Here is an 18,882-nt window from a genome sequence, read left to right as displayed (position 1 = left end):
TGTGTCATTGTCACCAAAGAAAACATCGATCCTTAACAAATCTTTTTTAACTTTTGAAACTAAGCTTTTTATATTCCATTTTAGGAGTCAACTTCTTCTCCATTCTTAATCGTTATAATTAATTTCGTTTTCACATTTCATACCATTTGAATTCTATCTCATTTTCTTTCACCTTTTCCATTATTATCACTTCTTTATTTAAATTGAAATTTTAATCGTTAATTTTTCCGGAAGTTCTTTCATTTGTTGAGTTTCCAGATGTTAATTGTTTGGAAAACTTAGAATTTGATAGATTTTTATTTGACTATATTTTGCAATCATTTGAATTTTGTGTGATGTATTTAAATATACCAAAAAATATTGTAAATGTAAAAGTAGAAAATCACATGTATTTTAAAATTGGAATTGAATGATGATGTGACGTTGTTTTTCTTTTACCTTTTAGAATTTTGAGGTGATGTTTTTTCCTACGGTGAAATTAAATTAAAATTAGATTTGTTGTATTGAATTTTGTCAACAATTATTAACTAAGGTCTTTAATAATATTTTGATTTTGTTTTTACCCTTTTTTTTTTGTTTTTTAATCTATTTTTATTAATGTTATTGAAAAAACAAATGTATTTTTCTAAAATGGTCAGAGTGGAAATTAAGTAGATGTGTTTTTGTTTGTTTAGACATGTTTAAGAGTATAATTTAAAAAGAGGGTTTGAATTAGTATTAATACAATTGAATTTAGGGTAACCATCAACTTACTCGAGCACGTTTATAATATTTTTTTGTTTTTTTTTTGTAATCTTTCAAATTCAAAAGATGAAATCTTAATATTTGTATGATATTTAAAGGCATATGAGATAAATTGTTTGAAAAGGTGTTTGATGATGGTTCTCCCCACAAATAGATCGATCAGAAACAACACAACATATAAGAAGATAAACTCACATGTTGAAATCTTGTTTTTTTTTGTCCTCAAAAGTTATTGTCTTTTTCTTTCTTTCTAAAATAATTTTGTTTTTAGATAACAACAATTTGCTAGATGATGTAATGAAATTTCCATATTGATCATATGGAGTTCTAACTCGAAATTGACTGACAACGAGAAGACTAGTAATCTATCACGCTCTTATAAAACAACTAATATCTTTCAATTTTTCTAATGTTGAATTCTCATCTTAATACAAGATTGAAAGTCTTTCAAAAAGTAGGTTAATACATTATGTCATGCATACATATAAATACCTATTATTAATATATAATAACACTTATACTAAATTTAAAGACGTTTTAGGTTAGATTATGATTTTCTCACCAAAAAATAATTTACTATATAACTTCCAAGAATTTAAATGGATGAACATTAAAGTAAAGTCTATATCATTCTATATCAAGCAAATAACTCGTGATCATTTAAAAGAGGTGTATCAATTTAAACAAAAATATTTCTATAATTTAAGATCGGGTATATATATGTAATTGATATTAGAATTGAAGAGAATAGTGCTACTACTCACACCACAAAAAGTTTAGTTAAATTAGGCAGGTTTAGGTGAAGAAAAACAGATACTAAGTGAAGTCTTTTCAAAACATTGATGTTCTAATTAGTTAGCTTAAAAGTAGGTTTGATTAAGATTATTTATTTTATTATTACTTTGAAAAAACATAATTAAACTTTTAATTCACTGACTTATTTGTTTAGTAAATTTTGTATTCTCCCTCCAAAGAAATTGATATAATATACCAAAAGACATCCTTGTTCGAAATTAAAAAGTAATCAAAACGCAGATACAATCAAAAGAACGAGAGAAAGAAAGACCTATAACAAATCTCAAAGAGAGATATGCTTGCATATTAGGTAGACATAAAGATTAAACGCTCCATAGTCCATCCAAATATGTAATATAAATTTGAATCGAATATTTAATTGAATTTATAATATAGATTTGATAATATTCTCATAATTATAAGAAGATTATTTCTTAGGTGGTATTGAATTATAAATACTAAATTATAACTTTCTTCTAAATACTAAATTATAACTATCCAAATTACTAACAAAGATCTCTATTCTGCTAGTTTTTTTTTTTTTTTTTTAATTTTCTATTTCAAAATTTGATCAAACATTTTTTTTTATAAAAAGAAATCAAGTTAGTGAATAATATGGATCTTTGAAATTATATATATATATATATATATATATATATATATATAATAAAGAAGAAAAAGATAAGAATTGACATTGAATTTAGAAGAACATCCAACACAATTTCTTGTAAAATAAGGTTTCGTAAAATTTATAACAAAGTTGGAGACTTTTGTCAACAAATAATTTTTAATTATTTTTTTTTCAACTACTCCTTCACAATGGTTTGTGTGTAATTAACTTCATGAGTACATGCATATATTTATGAATTAATGTCATATTAATTAAGTTAATTATACAAATACTCAACCTGGATAATAGATAGCAAAATAATAATAAAATACTAAAACCATTCATTTGTAAAGATTTTGAGGTAGTTTTATAAAGTTTTTTTTTTTAAGCTTAATATTCTCATTCTTCAGTGGTATCTATTTTAAATTGTGGATATTGGTATGTAACTTTAATTATATAATAGTAGGATGGATCAAACATTAAATAAATTATAATTGTTATTACTAATCATTAAATATATTTGGGGAAATAATACATGTAACGATATAAAATTATGAAGGGTAGTATTGTGAGAGGGTGGCTTTAATGATTCCTTCGTTAACAAGAAAAGGCCTATAAGAGTTATGCTATTTATGGAAAGAGTCAACCGAAGAAAGAGAAGAAGAAATTGAATTCAAAGGTCTTAACAAATTGGACTCTTTTCAAACGCACCAAGCCTATAATCAGCCAATTTGCTCTTATACGCCGCCGTTTTGTATTCCCACCATGTAAATTCCTTGTACAAGCTTTCTTCTCCGTCTTTTAATACCTCCGGCAACGGCGTAATCTTTTCACTCAACGGCGGCCCTCCAAAGTAAATCATCGAAACTCTCTCTCTGTTCGGATCCACCACCACTTTATGCTTCACGCTTTTGAATCTCCCATTAGTCATCACCTGCAGCACGTCGCCGACATTCACGAAGAACGCTGCGGCGTCCGCTGGCACTGACACCCACGCGCCGTCTCTGAGGCAGATTTGTAAACCGGTCGAGTTGTTTGATCTTAAGATTGATAGGATTTGTGGGTCTGTGTGTTCGCCGAATCCAATCATATTGTTTAGTCCGCTTAAGCCCTGCATTTCTGGGCATGGGGGATAGTGGTTTACTCTGAAACAACAATCAGCTTTCTCGTCTTTTAGAAGCTTGCTAATGGCGTTTCTTCGCTCCATTTTTAATCCTTCTGCTATTAATTCCACTACTTCACAGCTCAGTTTCTTCACCGCTGTTACATACTCCGTCGCTGCGCAACTGCAACAATATGCACACAAGTTAAACAAAGAAAAAAAAGATCAACAGGTTGCTCTGTTTTATCAAATTTTGTGAAGTTGCAACTTACAGGAAGTCATGGGAGAAAATGGGAAGAGGATTAGCGTTAAGGAGGAGATATTCAATCCAGCCCTTATCGCCATTAGAGCCATAGCCTAAAGGGTGTGGTGTGCGAGCTTTATCTTTCTCAGACTTAGAAAGTTTGAAAAAACAGAGTGATTCATCTTCGAGTTTCGTCATCAGCTCGACGGGAACACCGTGGTTTACGAGCTTGAAGAAGCCGAATTCTTCGCAAGCTTTGACGATATGGAACTTGGCGTTGGGATCTGAGAGGTCAATTTCGGGAATATCGGCAAAGGAAGCGGTGGGTTTGCATGTTGATCGGAGAAGTGAATATTGGTTGAAATCTAATGTTGGTGGTTGAGAGAGAACAACCATGGCGGATTCTGTGGATTTATGAAAGATTGAATTGGAATTTGGAGAGGATATATAGTGAGAGGAATTTTAATGAGAAAAGAAGGAAGAACAAAAAATGGATGAAACCAGTGAAGAACAATTCGTTTGGTTTGGTATTTATACCTTCGACGGGGACTCTGTTTCTATCTTCTTTATAACTTAGTCTTTCCTAACCAATCAGAAATTAGAATTTCAAATCATATCTTTCACAATTATTGTTTGGAATTCATAAATCCTAAAGTACCAAAAAAATATATATAATATTTTATTGAAAAACTTTTATTTTTTTTCCCATTTGTATTGTCACGTTTTAAAGAAATCTAAAATAGTTGCAAAACATTATTTCCTCAATTTTCTTTTTCTTAATTTAACTTCTTTATCGTCCTTTTTATTTAATTTTTAAAATACAACAATGTATTTAAGCTATCAACAAGGTTGCATATTCAAATTATCTATTCTAATTTATACAAAAAATACTTTAGAAAAGATTAATAGTCATTCAAGGATTTAGCTTACTTTCATGTACTCATATGTCGATGAGTATATGGTATTAAGACACCGGTTACTATTTCAAAAACCAACGATGATTTAGTCTTTATTTGATAACTATTTTGTTTTATTTCTAAAAATTATGTCTATCTCTTCAATAATCCGTGTCCTTTTCTAATACAATAATTGAATTTTTAGTCAAATTTAAGAAACAAAAACAACATATTCAAAGCTACTTTTTTATTTAGTTATTTGAATAATCCTACATGTTGAATGTATTTATAAGAGGAAAAAACACTTAAATGTGGATGAAGTTATGGTAGGCATCATATATTGTTCTTCTTCTCCCACAATTATTGTTAGTCATAAATTAGATAAGATAAGTGATTCTATTTAGTGGGTTTACCCATAAACTAAATTATCTATATCTCATATGAATAGGTTTAATATTTTTTTAAGAAAAAATTATTGTTATATTACTATTGGTAGATTAGTATTAATTAATCACGTATTCAAAATAAGAGGTAACTTTTCAAAGAAAACCCACAAAAACGTTTGAACGGTTATGTCGTTCGAAGAAACTTCATAACACAAGTATGTTTTCTTTTCATGTGTCTATATACTATGCTCAATATATAACACTTAGCTCATACCTAAGATAACAAATTATTTTAATTAATTTAAAGAGAGAGAGATTAGAATTACATGAAATAAAAAAAGAGAAAAAAACGCGTCATGTTATTATATATATTATGGAGGAAATTGAAAAGGTCTCAATTAAGGGAGATTAATTTAAGTAATGAATTTGAATTAAGAATATATATATAAGTTGTGATTTTGCTGTCAATGTCCCATAAACAGAAACTAAATAATGGTTTACAGTTAATACTGACTTCTCCAAAGAAACTTATGCATTGGAAACTATGGTCTTACTGATTTCAATATTAAGATTTTATCAAACATGACAAATAATCCCTTTCCCTACTTACATTAATTTTAAACAATTAGCTTCTTTACTTCTTACAAATTTCACATCATTCTCTGTCTCTCTTTTCATCTCCACAATCTTCAACTTAACATTTTACAACAAACCCAATCCGAAGATTTTCATTTGAACTTAGGAATAGAATATCTATACATGTGTCCTATGAACTACGAAAAATTAGGGTTCTATAGAAACTAACTAATTGCATAGTTGCATAGTAATTCAATCAAACAAAAACAAAATGAATCCATGATTAATTTAAAAATCAAATTATAGGAACAAAGAAAGAAACTTTGAATACAACGGCAGTCAACATTAGGGTTAATGGAGGGCAGCTAGCAAAACCAAAATTAGGTCATTCTATTGGCTTCGGAGATAAGTTAGTGAAAATCAATGTCCAATTCTTCGCTTCATTTTAATTACAATTAACAAGAATTATAAATAAAACTACGTTATAAATTATATGTTTAACAATGATTTTCAAAATTAAATAAATTCATTTTTAAATACGCCTTTTAGGGCATACTTTATAGTTATTATAAAAAAAATTTAATCATTTTTAGAGTATTAGAACAAAAGAATTTTTTTTATTAATTTCTCAAATATAGCAAAATGTCACTATATATGGCTATTCATCAATAGATGGTAAAATTTTGTTATTTTTGGAATTTTTTTGTTTAATTTACAGTATTTAAAATTGATAACTTTTAATAGTTTAAAAGTAATTTTTACGATATGAAAAAAGAATATTAAATTAATTAATTAAAAGTGTGTTTTGGAGTACTTTGAACTTGACAAAATCATTTACAAACATACAATTATTTAGTATGTTTAGAAGTGATAGTTAGGGTATTAACTTTGAAAAAATGGTTCTTGATAGATCCTCAATTGGTAATTGTATTTTTATTTGAGAATTTAATTGTTTAACTAAATAATTATGATAAAGTTGTATTTCTATTCATTTGATTGTTAAATTATTACATACATGGTTGATATAGTGTTTATAAACACAAAGAAAATATTAAGTCCTTTCCACTATTTAGATAACTACTTTGAGAGTGACTTACTAGGAATCACCTAACAAAAATCAATTTGAATTTGAATGATTATATATATATTTGGACACTTTTTACTATAAATTTTTAACAGGTCACATATTATATGTTTTCTTAGTGGAAAGTTATTGTATTAAATAACTTTTCTTTTAACTATGATTTTTGTTCTCCGGTGAATATTTTGTTTTCTTTATTCTTAAAAAAGACATTTTGTTTATATTATTTTCAAACTTCTTAAACTTTTTATTATTCCATGTATTTTATTTTCTCTATTTATCAAAACTTATTTTCACTCCTTTTAGAAAATGCATCTTTAAAAAAAAAAAAAAACTCTGGCTTCAAGGTATCTCATTTCAAGAAATAACTTAAAAAAAAAGATAGGGTTGATTTCATATATTTAATTAAATAAATTCAACTTAGAATGATTTGTATTATTTTGTTCTTGCAGTAAATTAAAAATTTTCTGTGTTTTTAAGAATCGAATATAAGGGAATTCGAAATAGTAATCTAAAGCATATTATAAAATTTGCAAAACATTCGAATATAGAAATACAATTGGCTGAGTATTTTATTTTCTAATTTCTTTTCTTTTTTCACACAAAAAATACCCCCAATTTAAATTTACCTACAAAATCATATATTCCCACCTAAGAGCATCAAATAAGGTTAGGAATTTAAAAACTAAAAAGTAAAAATGAGGAAATTTCTTAAGAACCTTATAATATTAAAAAAAAAAACAATGAAAATACTATGGTTATAAATTAAAATTACAATGTATAGGTATTTTAAAAAATAAAATATCGAACTAAAATATTTACAAAATATAATAAAAATTTTAGAATCTATTTTGTAAATATTTTTAATATAACGAGGTCGATTGAACTACTATCGCTTTACTAATTAACATTAAGATTTTACTAATTAACATTAAGATGTTAATTAAGAATGGAATAGTGTTTTATTAGTCTATTCAAATTATAATTTTAGTTAGGATTAAGTTCAATATTAAATTATTCTAAATTCATTTTGGATGACCGAAAGAGAAGAAGATTATATGGATTGGATGGAAATTGGAATATGAAAAGGGTGAAAGAATGGATAATTCCAATCTAAATCTAAGAATAAAAATCTTAGATATGTGAAGAACTTTGCTGACTTCAAAATACTCAATATAATTTTTATATTTAGCTTTATGCTTAATTACAAAGCATCATCATGTTCATCAACAACACACATACTATTTTATTAAAAATTAAAATAAAAAAACATTAATTGAGATTAAAACGTTTATTCAAAAAATATATATAATGATAATAAGATAGATTTTATCTATCTATCTATTTAGAAAAAAAATTAAAATTAAAACTTGAGTTTTTTTTTTTTTTTTTTTTTTTTAAGTTTGAATGAAAGAAGATAATTAAAAGGAAGATATAGAGATAGAGTGGAATACCCACTGTCTTGATGGAAAAAAAGGCATGATTGAAGAGAAATAAAGTAACATCAAATAATAGGGCTTAATATAATTTATTTCAAAGCACGAATAATATATATATATAGTACTACATATAATAACAATTCAATAATAATTTCCACATTATATATCCCATCATTAATTCTACATTTCCTTTAAACTTTTGTACAACCATTTTTCTAGAACAAATGAACCCACTCCACTAATTAGAAAGTGGGATTTGGTTAATTAGGGTTTGAAAATTTGCTAAATGAAAGATAAGATTCTTCATTTTTTAAATATTGAACAGTTTCTATTTGGGTTTTAAATAATTAAACTGAAATTAAAATTTAATTTAATTGGTGATATAATCAATAACATTTGACCTAAGAGATATATATGTATCTTATCTAAATGGAATTGCATGATTGCATCTAAATTAGCCAATCAAATTACTTTAATTAGACGTGCAATTCTCTTAAGAAAAAATTGACTTGCACTCCTTCGTTTTCATAGTACATAATAATAATAATTAATAGAGTTGCACATGTAGAAAGATTGAAATTTTCATATCAAATAATTAGCATGCATATTCACACTAGATGATGTTGACGTGGATAAAAAGAGTTACAATTTTAAACAAGATATAATACGGGTGATTTTATAAACAATGAAATGTTTTAGTTCGTAAAAGAATGTGGAAGATTTGAATTATGGATCTTTTAGTCTTCGGTGTTATCGGTGTCAGTTGAGTAACATTTTTTATAGCAAAAGTATATACGTGTAAACTAATATGTTGAACAATTTTATAGTTGTTTCTTGTTTGAAGAGGTATCTAAAAGTATAAAATAAAGTTTCAAATACATTGGTTTATCCTATTTTTTTTTTTAATTTTAAATAATGTTATTCTATTGCTAGTCATTAATTTTGCTATTTCAATATGATTTTTATAATTTAGGTTTATTATTTAACTCGTTTTCATACGTAAATATTATCGACAACAATGATAATCTATTTTATGTGGTACGATGTACTATAGAAGTTTTATTTACACTACAAAACTCGACTTTTAGAATTACAATTACAAAATTACGATGAAATAATATTTAATTTATTTACTTTTAATTGAAAGTTTGAGTTGAGTGGTTTGTTTTAAAAATTTAAGACCGAGTGTTTGGTTGGTAGTTGTGAAAATGACTCTTTTTTTAAAGTATAAATATGAAAAATGTGCTATTTGTGTTAGGCATGTATTTTATTTAGGTTTCTTTTCATAACTATTTTTTAAATTTGTGTTTGTTTTTCTACGACTTATTTATTTTAGTCCATCGTTTCTAATTAAACACTTTGAAATTTAAGTAAATTAAAAAAAAAACGCTCCTCATGTATACATGTAAGAAAACAAAGAAAATAATAGATTTAGGTTTATAATTAAACTTAATTTTCTAAAACCAAATGGAAGTGATCATCAATTTAATTAAAGTACGTTTTTCTGGATGAAGTTTGCAAAAATTGCAAAAAAGTTTATAATAACATAATCTATGTCACTCACTTTTTCAAAATTACAAAAATAGCAAATTTAAAAGTAAATTACCGTCATATTTGCCAAATTTACAAAATAAAAAAAGAGTTATGAACGATTTTTTTTCTATTTTTTTTTTTTTTTGTCATGTAACGCAATTTTTCCTTTTCTTTATATATTTGTTGTCAAAGCAATATTTTTTATTTTTACTAAACCAATTTAGAGTTCCCTCACAAATTTGTGCATTTTCTTCCTAAGTTTAACTTTGCTCTAAGGGGTCTGGGCCAGTTGAGGCTCGTTTTCTCAATACTTGATTGGGCCCATAGCTTGGTTTTCTGTAGCTCATTTTGCACAATTTATTTGGGCTTTCCTTTTCCTTTTGGGTAATTACATTCGATTTTGGAAATTTAATATAGTAAATGGATAATTTAAAAACGAGTTTGGAAAATGAAACAATGTATAGGAAAAGGAAAATGAAACTAATTGTGGGTATTTTGATAAAATAAAAGTAAGTCATTTTATACACTAATTTTCTCTTTTGAAAGGCTGGAGAAATCATGAAAATAACAATTCTTTACTTGTCAATTAAAACTTATTCTAAATCTGCTTTCGGAACTCCCATGTATAATGAAAGAATAATATATTATTCCCCCTTTTTTGTGTTAGGAATCTTGTAGTTTTTATGTTTAATTTGCATCCCAAAAAGTGGCTTCAAAGCTTTCCAGATACTTCACTATACCTAACCTCAACATTTCAATGGAGGAAGAGGAAGCTTGAAGCGTATCAAACAGAGAGTAAATCCTGATAAAAGTTGCATTCTAGCTTCCTAACCCACCATGCAGTAAAGAAGAAAAAAATGCAGAACTGAAGCAAAGAATGATTCTTTCCTCTACAGGAGTTTCATTCTTTATTCAGATGATGCAAATTATATTTAAAAATCCTTGTTGTTCGTCTTCTTTCGGCACCGTGATCCCAACTTCTATGTTCTTGGAAGATTCAGAATGTCACATTTCTCATTTGACTCTGTAGAAGACTTTTTTCAGGCATTGAATAATTTTTATCAAAAATTTAATGTCCAAACCAAATATGGACCCAGAGCTGGTGCCACTGCGTCGACTTTCATCGTCTCAGGCGTTGGTCTTGTGTTGGTTTATTTCGTTACTCGGATATTAAAGAAGAAAAATTCCCAGCGTGTTTTTACAAGGTCGATATCCATTGGAGCTCTGCATGGTGGCAAAATAGCCATGAAAAGATTGCTTCAATTCCAAAAAATGAGAGCCAACCCAGAAAACAAAGATAAATTTATGAAGAAGTTGGACTCAAGGATCAAGTTGGACACAAAGATCGAGTCAGAACATCCTAATTTCACGAAGATCCAGGTTAAGCTTTGCTTATAACTCTTATGTGGTGTTTGAGAGTGAATTTCGAAATGCTTGAAATAACATTTTGCCAATGTTCAAAAGTACTCTCAAACATGTCAAAAATAGGTTTGAACGTGACAAAATTGATTTTGACAGTTTTAAAAATCACTGTCGTACATTGACTATGTTGGAAAAGCACTACACATTTTCAATCAAAGTCATTCATTCATTCATTCATCAAATGAGTTGTGTGGGAGTCCTTGTTTAATTTCTTTGATGTGCAACAGAACATTGTGACGAAGCTGGAAATGTTAGGACAAGAAGATAAAGCTATTGAAAAACTAAAAAATGCCGCAGAAGAAGCTAAGAAGAAATCACTTCCACTATACGAACATGAATATCAGATGCTTCTCGTGGAATTATACATTTACAAGGTGTTCATCACAAACTCGTTAATTATTATTTGTTCAAAATGCAAGACTACTCGCAAGAAAATGAACAGGTTTCTCAATGAAACATAACAATTATATGCAAATATGAAGCACGTATATGTGATACAGATATAAAGTTAATTGACAAAAGGGATGCTGATCAAAATATATACCTGTGGATTTAATTTTGAAGCATACACTCTTCTTCCACTTTGACATTCATGTTCGTATCGATGCATTTTCTAGGGAGACTTGGTAAAGGCAGAAGAACTTCCATGCTTGAAGAACGATGCCACTTCAGATGTTCGACGTCCATTATATAAGGTTATATTATTGCAATTGAGAAAGTTGATGGGGTTGGCTTTTTTCTTTTTTGTTGAGTTCATACAATCCACCATAGTTTAGTTCAAACAACAAGATTGTGGTTGGCGAGTAAGCATTAGTAACCCATAAATCATGCAACCCTAATAGCTTAAATGTGAACAAGTTAGAAGTTGATCACAGTAAATGAGATTCAAACTTTTTATCTACATTGTGCAGGCTATAATTAAAGTATTGCAGAATGAGACCCAAGAAGCAATTAAAGAATGGGAAGAGTTTAGAGAAATGAGAAGCGCTTTCTTGCTACCACCTGACGTTAAAGACTCTCATTTTTATGCTCTCTTGGCCGATTTCGACAGCTTTAAACGAGTAGTTCAAGTGCTCAGAGAAGACATTTTCAAAAAACCCCGAGCAAAATTTTGAAATCAATCAAAGCCAACCATCTAATTATAAGCCTTTTAACTACTGTTTATTTATGTGTTTCTTCATGGGGGTAGAAAGAGGAAATTCCTAATAAACAAAAATAAAATGGAGGTGAAATTAGAATACCTCTTGTGTGTATTTTAAACATTATTTACAAATTATATAGAGAAGTTGATTTGTAAATCAATTAATATTGGAAGGAATATATAATCTTGTTTAATAGTGGATATGTATTGCATCCCAATTAATAATTTGAGATATGTATTTCAAAACTAATGTTTTTTAAAAACAGATACAAAAGTAAATATATATTTTTGAAAATGTGTCCAAACTTAAATTTGGAGATTAAATTTAATATTTATTGAAATATATAGGAATCATAAATTTAATCTAAAAAGTGAAAAACAGAAACGGTTTTTTAGTTTTTGTTAGACGGAAAATAAGGTGTGGGAGAGTGAAGTGAAGCAATAAACGACGAAATAAGAGAATTTATATCAACGAAATAAAAAAAACGGAAAAAACAAATTTTGTAAAATCAAAATCGAGAGGCTAATGGGGAAGACAGGTTGGTCTACTCCTCTGCTTTTCCAATCAAAATTCTTCTGTTTCTCTCTGTTTTACCTTTCCTCCTCCATCTTCCTCGCTCTCTACACTTCCTTATCTTCTTCCAAATGCCTCTTCCGTTCCTCCCCCTTCGATCCCATTCAGTTCTCTCTCTTCTCTTATCCCTCCTCCTATGGCGAACACAAGTACGCCGTTCCCACTCTCCGATCCTCTTGTTCTTCCCCTGTTTTCTTCTCAGGTAACTAATAAGCAATACGTATCCCTTTTCACTTTTTCTTTTTTATCTTCCCTTTTTCCACTCTTACTAATTTTTTTCTCAGATTATTGGATGGTACTTAACGAGATCCAGGCAATGCTGTCCAATTCCTCTTCCGCATCCTCCAATTTGAGCTACCTCCTTGCTAATTCTGATTCCTTCGCCGGCAATTTCACTGCCCATAAGAGATTTTCCTTCTTCGATTATCGAGATTACGATAACGCTACCGTTCCGATTCCTTGTGGGTTTCTCAAGAAATTTCCTGTCAGTGATTCTGGTATTACGAATTTCGGTTGCGATTTTTTATAATATATTTTTTTATATATGTTAGTTTGTTTTAATTAACTGATTCTGTTTTGGTTACTCTGAAGATCGTATTGCTATGGAGAGTTGTAACGGTGTGGTTGTAGTTTCGGCGATTTTTAACGATCATGATAAAATTCGGCAACCGAGAGGCCTTGGGTCGAAGACTTTGGATAGCGTTTGTTTTTTCATGTTTGTCGATGAAATTACGGTGAAAGGATTGGAGAATCATAAGTTAGTTTCCGGAAAAAACACATCGCCGGATATAACAATTGGGGCATGGAGAATTGTAAGAGTTTCTAGCAAGAATCTTTACGAAAATCCGGCGATGAATGGCGTAATACCTAAATATTTAGTTCATAGACTGTTTCCAAATTCTAAATTTAGTATATGGGTGGATGCAAAGCTTCAGTTAATGGTGGATCCATTGTTGTTGATTCATTCGTTGATTATCACTAAGAATGCAGATATGGCTATTTCTAAACATCCTTATTATATTCACACCATGGAAGAAGCCATGGCCACTGCTAGATGGAAGAAATGGTGGGATGTTGATTCTTTGAAGCAACAAATGGAAACTTACTGTGAAAATGGGTTGAAACCATGGAGTCCCAACAAGCTTCCCTATACCACAGGTAATCTCTCATTTCTAACTCTTTTTGTAATATTGATGAATTCCATGTTACAAGTTAAAAAGTGAGCATAACCATAACTCATTGATGGAATTACTATTATTGTAGAGTTAGATGTGTTTTAAGCAAAAGAAAATTAGTAGCTAGCAATATATTTTGTGATTTAGAAAGTTTGGTTTTAATTTCAAAATACTATTGAGTCCCTTGGGAAGCTTTTTACTTTTTCTACACTCTTTGTAAATCACATATTCAAATATAGCATCTTATAGTTTAATTTAATTCAACCAAAAATTGTCTTTTTATTTTTTATTTTTTTGAAAACAAAGTAGTGTTTAATTTTAATTTTAATTTAATGTTATCCCTATAGGAGCTGGCATTTGGCAATGAACCTAATAAATCAAAAGCCATAGAAAGATTCCAACTAAAATTCTCTTTTGTGAATTTGTCCACTTGCATTTTGTTGTGAAATTATCAAATTGGATTGATTAGGTTAAAAGCTTCTTAACTATTATTTAAATGTGCATACTTTTCGGCTATGGCTATGGCTTTGGCTTTTTGCCGTTTGTATGTTTGTAATTTAAGGCTTGGGAGTTACGTCTCATGCATATCATGCCCCTTTCCCACCGCTTTCTTGCTTAAACCCCAAATCATACCCTATCATCAAAACTATATATTATACGTATTTTCAAAATCATAAATGTAATCTTCAATTCAAAACTCAATAAAATAGGTATATAATACTAAATAAGAACTATGGTTTTTTCATTTCAAACTGTTCTAGCATTGGGTATCATTTCTTTTTATAAACTTGTTTCTATTTAGTTCATACGTAGGTAGACGTAGACTCGTAGACTTGTTAGTCGTAGTTAATTTGTTTATAACAAATTTAAGTATAATTTAGATAGTTGTTACATATATTTGAATACCTCGCGAGTTAAAAAAATACAGAGAGATGTGGGTTTGATGTAAGAATATAAGACAAAAGGGATAATGAGTTATTGGGAGCATGGAATGGAATGGGAGCAGATAAACTTCCTCATGGAATCCTGAAGAGCTAACTCATAATTTCTCTTTGTTTTATTATTTGAAGTCTACGTAACTTTCTTTTTTCTGTTACTATTATTCTTTTTTTGTTTTGTTCAACTCTACCATTAATGGTGGATCTACTCTTTCAATATTTACTTTATAGATTCTGGAAGAGCTTCATTTTTCAATGCTTTATGTTTTGTTCAATTGATATATTATTATAAAATATTTAGGGTTATTTGATAGACATGAATGGATAAAAAATGAATTAATAAAGGATGTATTGATAATGTTACAGATGTACCTGATAGTGCTTTAATCTTGAGAAGACATGGAAGGGGAAGCAACCTATTCTCATGCCTCTTGTTCAACGAATTGGAAGCTTTCAACCCAAGAGATCAGTTGGCTTTTGCATTTGTGAGAGACAACTTGACCCCATCAATCAAAATCAACATGTTTGAAGGAGAAGTTTTCGAACAAGTTGCTTTGGAATATAGGCATAATCTCAAAAAGACAAGATATACTGGGCCTGAATTGGACCCCCAAATCTCCAAGCCCAAACGAACCAAACGGGCCGGCCCTGATTTGTTGTACGTCAATGGCAGCTGTTGCAGTAAGTGCCTTGACTATCTCCTCCTCATGTGGGGTGAAACAGAAAATGATCTTTCATGATTTTCATATAACGACGCCGTTTCCAACCTATTATTAAAAATATAGTTTATATATATATAAAAAATTTGAAGAAAAAAAAAACATTATAACTTATAATATTGAGGATTTTTTTTTTCTTTTCAACTTTCAAGCTTTTTATTTGACCAAACTAGACCATTTTACTTATTCCAATTTTAACTTCATATTCAATATTTTCAAATTCACCATTCAAATAATCAAAAGTAGGTAAGTTCTCACTTAATATTAATAAAATTAAAATTTACAAATTTCAACAAATTCTTGGTTTTGTTATTACTTTTGGATTTGAAAATTTTTCAATATGAAAGTGAAATTTATGAATTCGCCCCGAAAGAATACAGAATCTCACAAAGTACCCAAAGCGGACAATAAATACAAACCCTTCAGTCGAGAAAACGAGAATTACCGAATCAAAACCTCAGTCGTAATGACTACGCAACTTGCGACTCACAGAGCCGACGCCGAGATCTACTACGGCGACGCTATCTGCAAGCAAAAATCTCAGGATCTTCTTGATCAATTCTTCCTTCCTCGCGGCCTTCTCCCTTTAAACGATATTCTTGAGGTCGGCTACAATCGGACCTCCGGTTTCATTTGGCTCAAGCAGCAGAAGAAAAAAGAGCACCGGTTCCCCGCCATTGGACGCACTGTCTTGTACGACACGGAGGTCTCTGCCTTCATCGAGGAGCGACGCTTCCGCCGTCTCACTGGAGTTAAGAGCAAGGAGTTTTTCCTTTGGATTACCGTTTCTGAAATTTATGTTGACCAACAGAACACGAGTAAGATCACCTTCGGTACTTCGACTGGAATTGCCAAGTCCTTCCCGGTTTCTGCGTTTCTGATTGAAGAAGAAACTGATCGGAAGAAGTGATTGAACAAAAGAATCGGTGAGTTCTTCGTAATTATGAGTCAATTCTGGTATGGATACATTCAACATGAACAATTTGATGGTATATGATGAATAGAGAACAAACTAACTTAAAACTAGGGCACAATTATCCTGCTTATCTTAGTTCAAACAGTCTGAATTCGGTTGGAGGAAAATGAAATTACAGATGTAGAAATTACTCGCTGACTTCGAGTTTGAGTTAAATCTCAATTGTAGACTCCATGTACTTTGTTGTGAAATATACCATTGTTAATCGATTTACCTAATCGAACCGATCATCAAATTGATCATCGTGCTGGTGACTTTCATCTTTTGGAATTGGTAGAGATGGACATTTCATAATTTAGTAATGATCTTGTTGAATGATGAAATCTTCCAGCTGTTTTAGTTATCTTCAAATGCTGTTGTTCAAATTAAGAACTTAAAATCCAGAAATAACCAAGGTGAAATTTATCGTCCGAGAAAAGAATGAAGCATATTAGCATAATTCATATACTGGAATCTTGTTTTGTTCTTATGTAGTGGCAAATTGGGATAATCAATGATGGCAACCCATATAGTACATATATTGGGAATTTGAAGCCCGAAATGAAGATGGTGTTAATTTAATTATGATATGATTATCCCAAAAGCTGATAGTGTTTCAATATTGAATTTGTTTGGAACATTGGTAAGAGTGAGTATTAAGCAGGCCCATATATCTTGCTAGAGCTGGGCTCTAGCAGGATGAACATACTCATATTTGGTGTTTCTAATCCTTTGATGGGAAATAACAAGTTAGGCTAAACATTATTTAACCACTTGAAAATTCATTCTAAACAAGTTCCAATTTTAGTTTCATTATGATTATGATGGAGTTCAAGTTGATCGATCATTTGATTTTGCTCTTTCCTTTAATTTCAAGAAAAACAAATATCAATTTTGGGTATTTTTCAAAATCACATCAAAGCCAAAGTATTCTATGGAAACCCAAACCTACATAGATCTCAACTTCATTTTTCTCATTCATTTTACTCTAAACTTTATATTTTCAAGTCAATACGAACATAATTCAAATTTTTAGAACATTTAGAGCCATATACACAACTAACTTTGTTTTATAACTTGTCCACAAATTTTCGTTTATTATATTTAATGAGGTTTACAAGCCTACTAAGAGATATTAGAAATTAAAATGTTCTTCCAAAACTTTCAAATTAATTTATACTCTAGACTTCGTATAATTATTCAATTTCATCCATTTGAATCTTAAATTGAAATAAATCACTGATTTCTTATCTTCATTAAATTCACCTCTAAATTAAATAATTAATAAAAAAATAATTCTAAAACTAAATACTATTTTATATTTTACTAATATATAATCTAGTACTTAATACTTTCTATCAAAATTAAAACATGTATGGAAGATTATAGGTAAGAATTGATTGTTGGACCCTAAAAGAATGAATATAAAAGAATAAGAAAACATGAATTGTAGTGTAGAAATTTGATGGATGTGTGGATCTATACGAACGTACATCTCGAAAAAAGCGAATTCCATATATTTCATTTCATGCATGAAGTGCACGCTACGAAAATCAAATTCCAATAACCTAAGCAACTTCACATGCCCTTCTTTCCTTCCCTAGTTTCCCTCCTTCAATAAACTTACCCTTTCATTTAATTATATCCCACATTCTTTATTAATTAAACTTAATTCCCTCCCTAGCTATCAAAACCAAACAACTCTATGCTCTCATTTTTCCCTTTCAAACTTCCTCCAAAATCACTTATCTATTTCTTTGAAAAGCACTTGTGAACCGAAGATAGTTTACAAAGTTTCACATTTCATTAATCATTAATAACATTGATATGTTCTCTCCTAAGTCAGAACTTTAATTACTCCTCACTCTAAGTCTCTAAAAGACTAAAACTCTCCAATGCTATGTAAGTTTTTCCAGAAGTATATAAATAACTTGTTTTTATCTACAAATCTGGAGAGACAGCTTATAGTTAATCCAAGAAAATAACTTTTCGAATTCCTAAATTTCTATGTTGTAAACAATTACATTCTAAATAATATACAAAAAGAGAGAGAAGAAGAGAAGAGTAATGGTTTTCCTTTTTTTCTTCTATATATTTATATATGGAGACCATATTACACTGTTTAATTTGTCACAATTTCAAGAAGGGGGAGATTTTATAATAGAATAAAAAAACAAAAGCAAGAAACTTAGCTGAAACCCACCTGAAAAAGAATGCCCAAATGGATAAAAGAGGCAGATTAATAATCAAGGGCGATCAAGATGGCAGTAAAAAGCAAGAGATGAAGATTGAGGGTCTTCGTTATGACAAGGGGAAGAACCAGAAGGAGGAACAAATCCCTTTGGAAGCATTGCAGAGAAAGCACTTCCTTTATCGTTTTTATTTTTATGATTACTGCTTTTAAACCCGCCCGGGAGTACTACAACCTTCCTTTTGATCATCTTCTTGCTTATCTTGTTAATTTTGATCTCCATTTCTAATTTGTTGCTTCTGTATTCATGATGATGATGATGAGGATGATCTACTTCTCGCCGTAGTGTGGTGATTGCGCT

At 29.5% G+C, this 18,882-nt stretch overlaps 4 protein-coding genes across 4 annotated transcripts; 3 read left to right on the top strand and 1 right to left on the bottom strand.

Moving 5' to 3' along the window:
* Window positions 1-2,831: 2,831 nt before the first annotated feature.
* On the bottom strand, window positions 2,832-3,891 carry LOC101215016 (gibberellin 2-beta-dioxygenase-like). The gene is given in 2 exon segments (NM_001308867.1): window positions 2,832-3,435; window positions 3,524-3,891. Coding segments are annotated over 2 exon segments (972 nt in total).
* Window positions 3,892-10,236: 6,345 nt separating this feature from the next.
* On the top strand, window positions 10,237-12,163 carry LOC101211314. The gene is made up of 4 exons (XM_004134599.3): window positions 10,237-10,786; window positions 11,056-11,202; window positions 11,446-11,523; window positions 11,740-12,163. The coding sequence occupies exons 1-4, from the start codon at window positions 10,409-10,411 to the stop codon at window positions 11,941-11,943; spliced, it is 807 nt and encodes a 268-aa protein (XP_004134647.2). The 5' UTR covers window positions 10,237-10,408; the 3' UTR covers window positions 11,944-12,163.
* Window positions 12,164-12,307: 144 nt separating this feature from the next.
* Window positions 12,308-16,569, top strand: LOC101215259. Its single transcript, XM_004134866.3, has 4 exons — window positions 12,308-12,745; window positions 12,828-13,040; window positions 13,135-13,701; window positions 15,023-16,569. Exons 1-4 carry the CDS (start codon window positions 12,496-12,498, stop codon window positions 15,394-15,396), a joined length of 1,404 nt encoding a protein of 467 aa, XP_004134914.1. The 5' UTR covers window positions 12,308-12,495; the 3' UTR covers window positions 15,397-16,569.
* Window positions 15,629-16,674, top strand: LOC101215500. The gene has a single exon (XM_004134867.3). The coding sequence runs from the start codon at window positions 15,716-15,718 to the stop codon at window positions 16,283-16,285; it is 570 nt and encodes a 189-aa protein (XP_004134915.2). The 5' UTR covers window positions 15,629-15,715; the 3' UTR covers window positions 16,286-16,674.
* Window positions 16,675-18,882: the final 2,208 nt, after the last annotated feature.

This window comes from Cucumis sativus, chromosome 6, assembly GCF_000004075.3.
Source record: "Cucumis sativus cultivar 9930 chromosome 6, Cucumber_9930_V3, whole genome shotgun sequence".
In the NCBI taxonomy this organism is placed as follows: Eukaryota; Viridiplantae; Streptophyta; class Magnoliopsida; order Cucurbitales; family Cucurbitaceae; genus Cucumis; species Cucumis sativus.
This window is presented reverse-complemented; position numbering and strand designations above follow the sequence as displayed.

What these genes read in the sequence shown, in the direction of transcription:
- LOC101211314 (XM_004134599.3), top strand. Translation starts at nt 10,409, where the DNA reads ATGTCACATTTCTCATTTGACTCTGTAGAAGACTTTTTTCAGGCATTG. An exon ending in CTAATTTCACGAAGATCCAG is followed by an intron (nt 10,787 to 11,055) that starts GTTAAGCTTTGC and finishes GATGTGCAACAG; the next exon opens with AACATTGTGACGAAGCTGGA. An exon ending in TGGAATTATACATTTACAAG is followed by an intron (nt 11,203 to 11,445) that starts GTGTTCATCACA and finishes TGCATTTTCTAG; the next exon opens with GGAGACTTGGTAAAGGCAGA.
- LOC101215259 (XM_004134866.3), top strand. Translation starts at nt 12,496, where the DNA reads ATGGGGAAGACAGGTTGGTCTACTCCTCTGCTTTTCCAATCAAAATTC. An exon ending in TTCCCCTGTTTTCTTCTCAG is followed by an intron (nt 12,746 to 12,827) that starts GTAACTAATAAG and finishes TTTTTTTCTCAG; the next exon opens with ATTATTGGATGGTACTTAAC. An exon ending in ATTTCCTGTCAGTGATTCTG is followed by an intron (nt 13,041 to 13,134) that starts GTATTACGAATT and finishes GTTACTCTGAAG; the next exon opens with ATCGTATTGCTATGGAGAGT.
- LOC101215500 (XM_004134867.3), top strand. Translation starts at nt 15,716, where the DNA reads ATGAAAGTGAAATTTATGAATTCGCCCCGAAAGAATACAGAATCTCAC.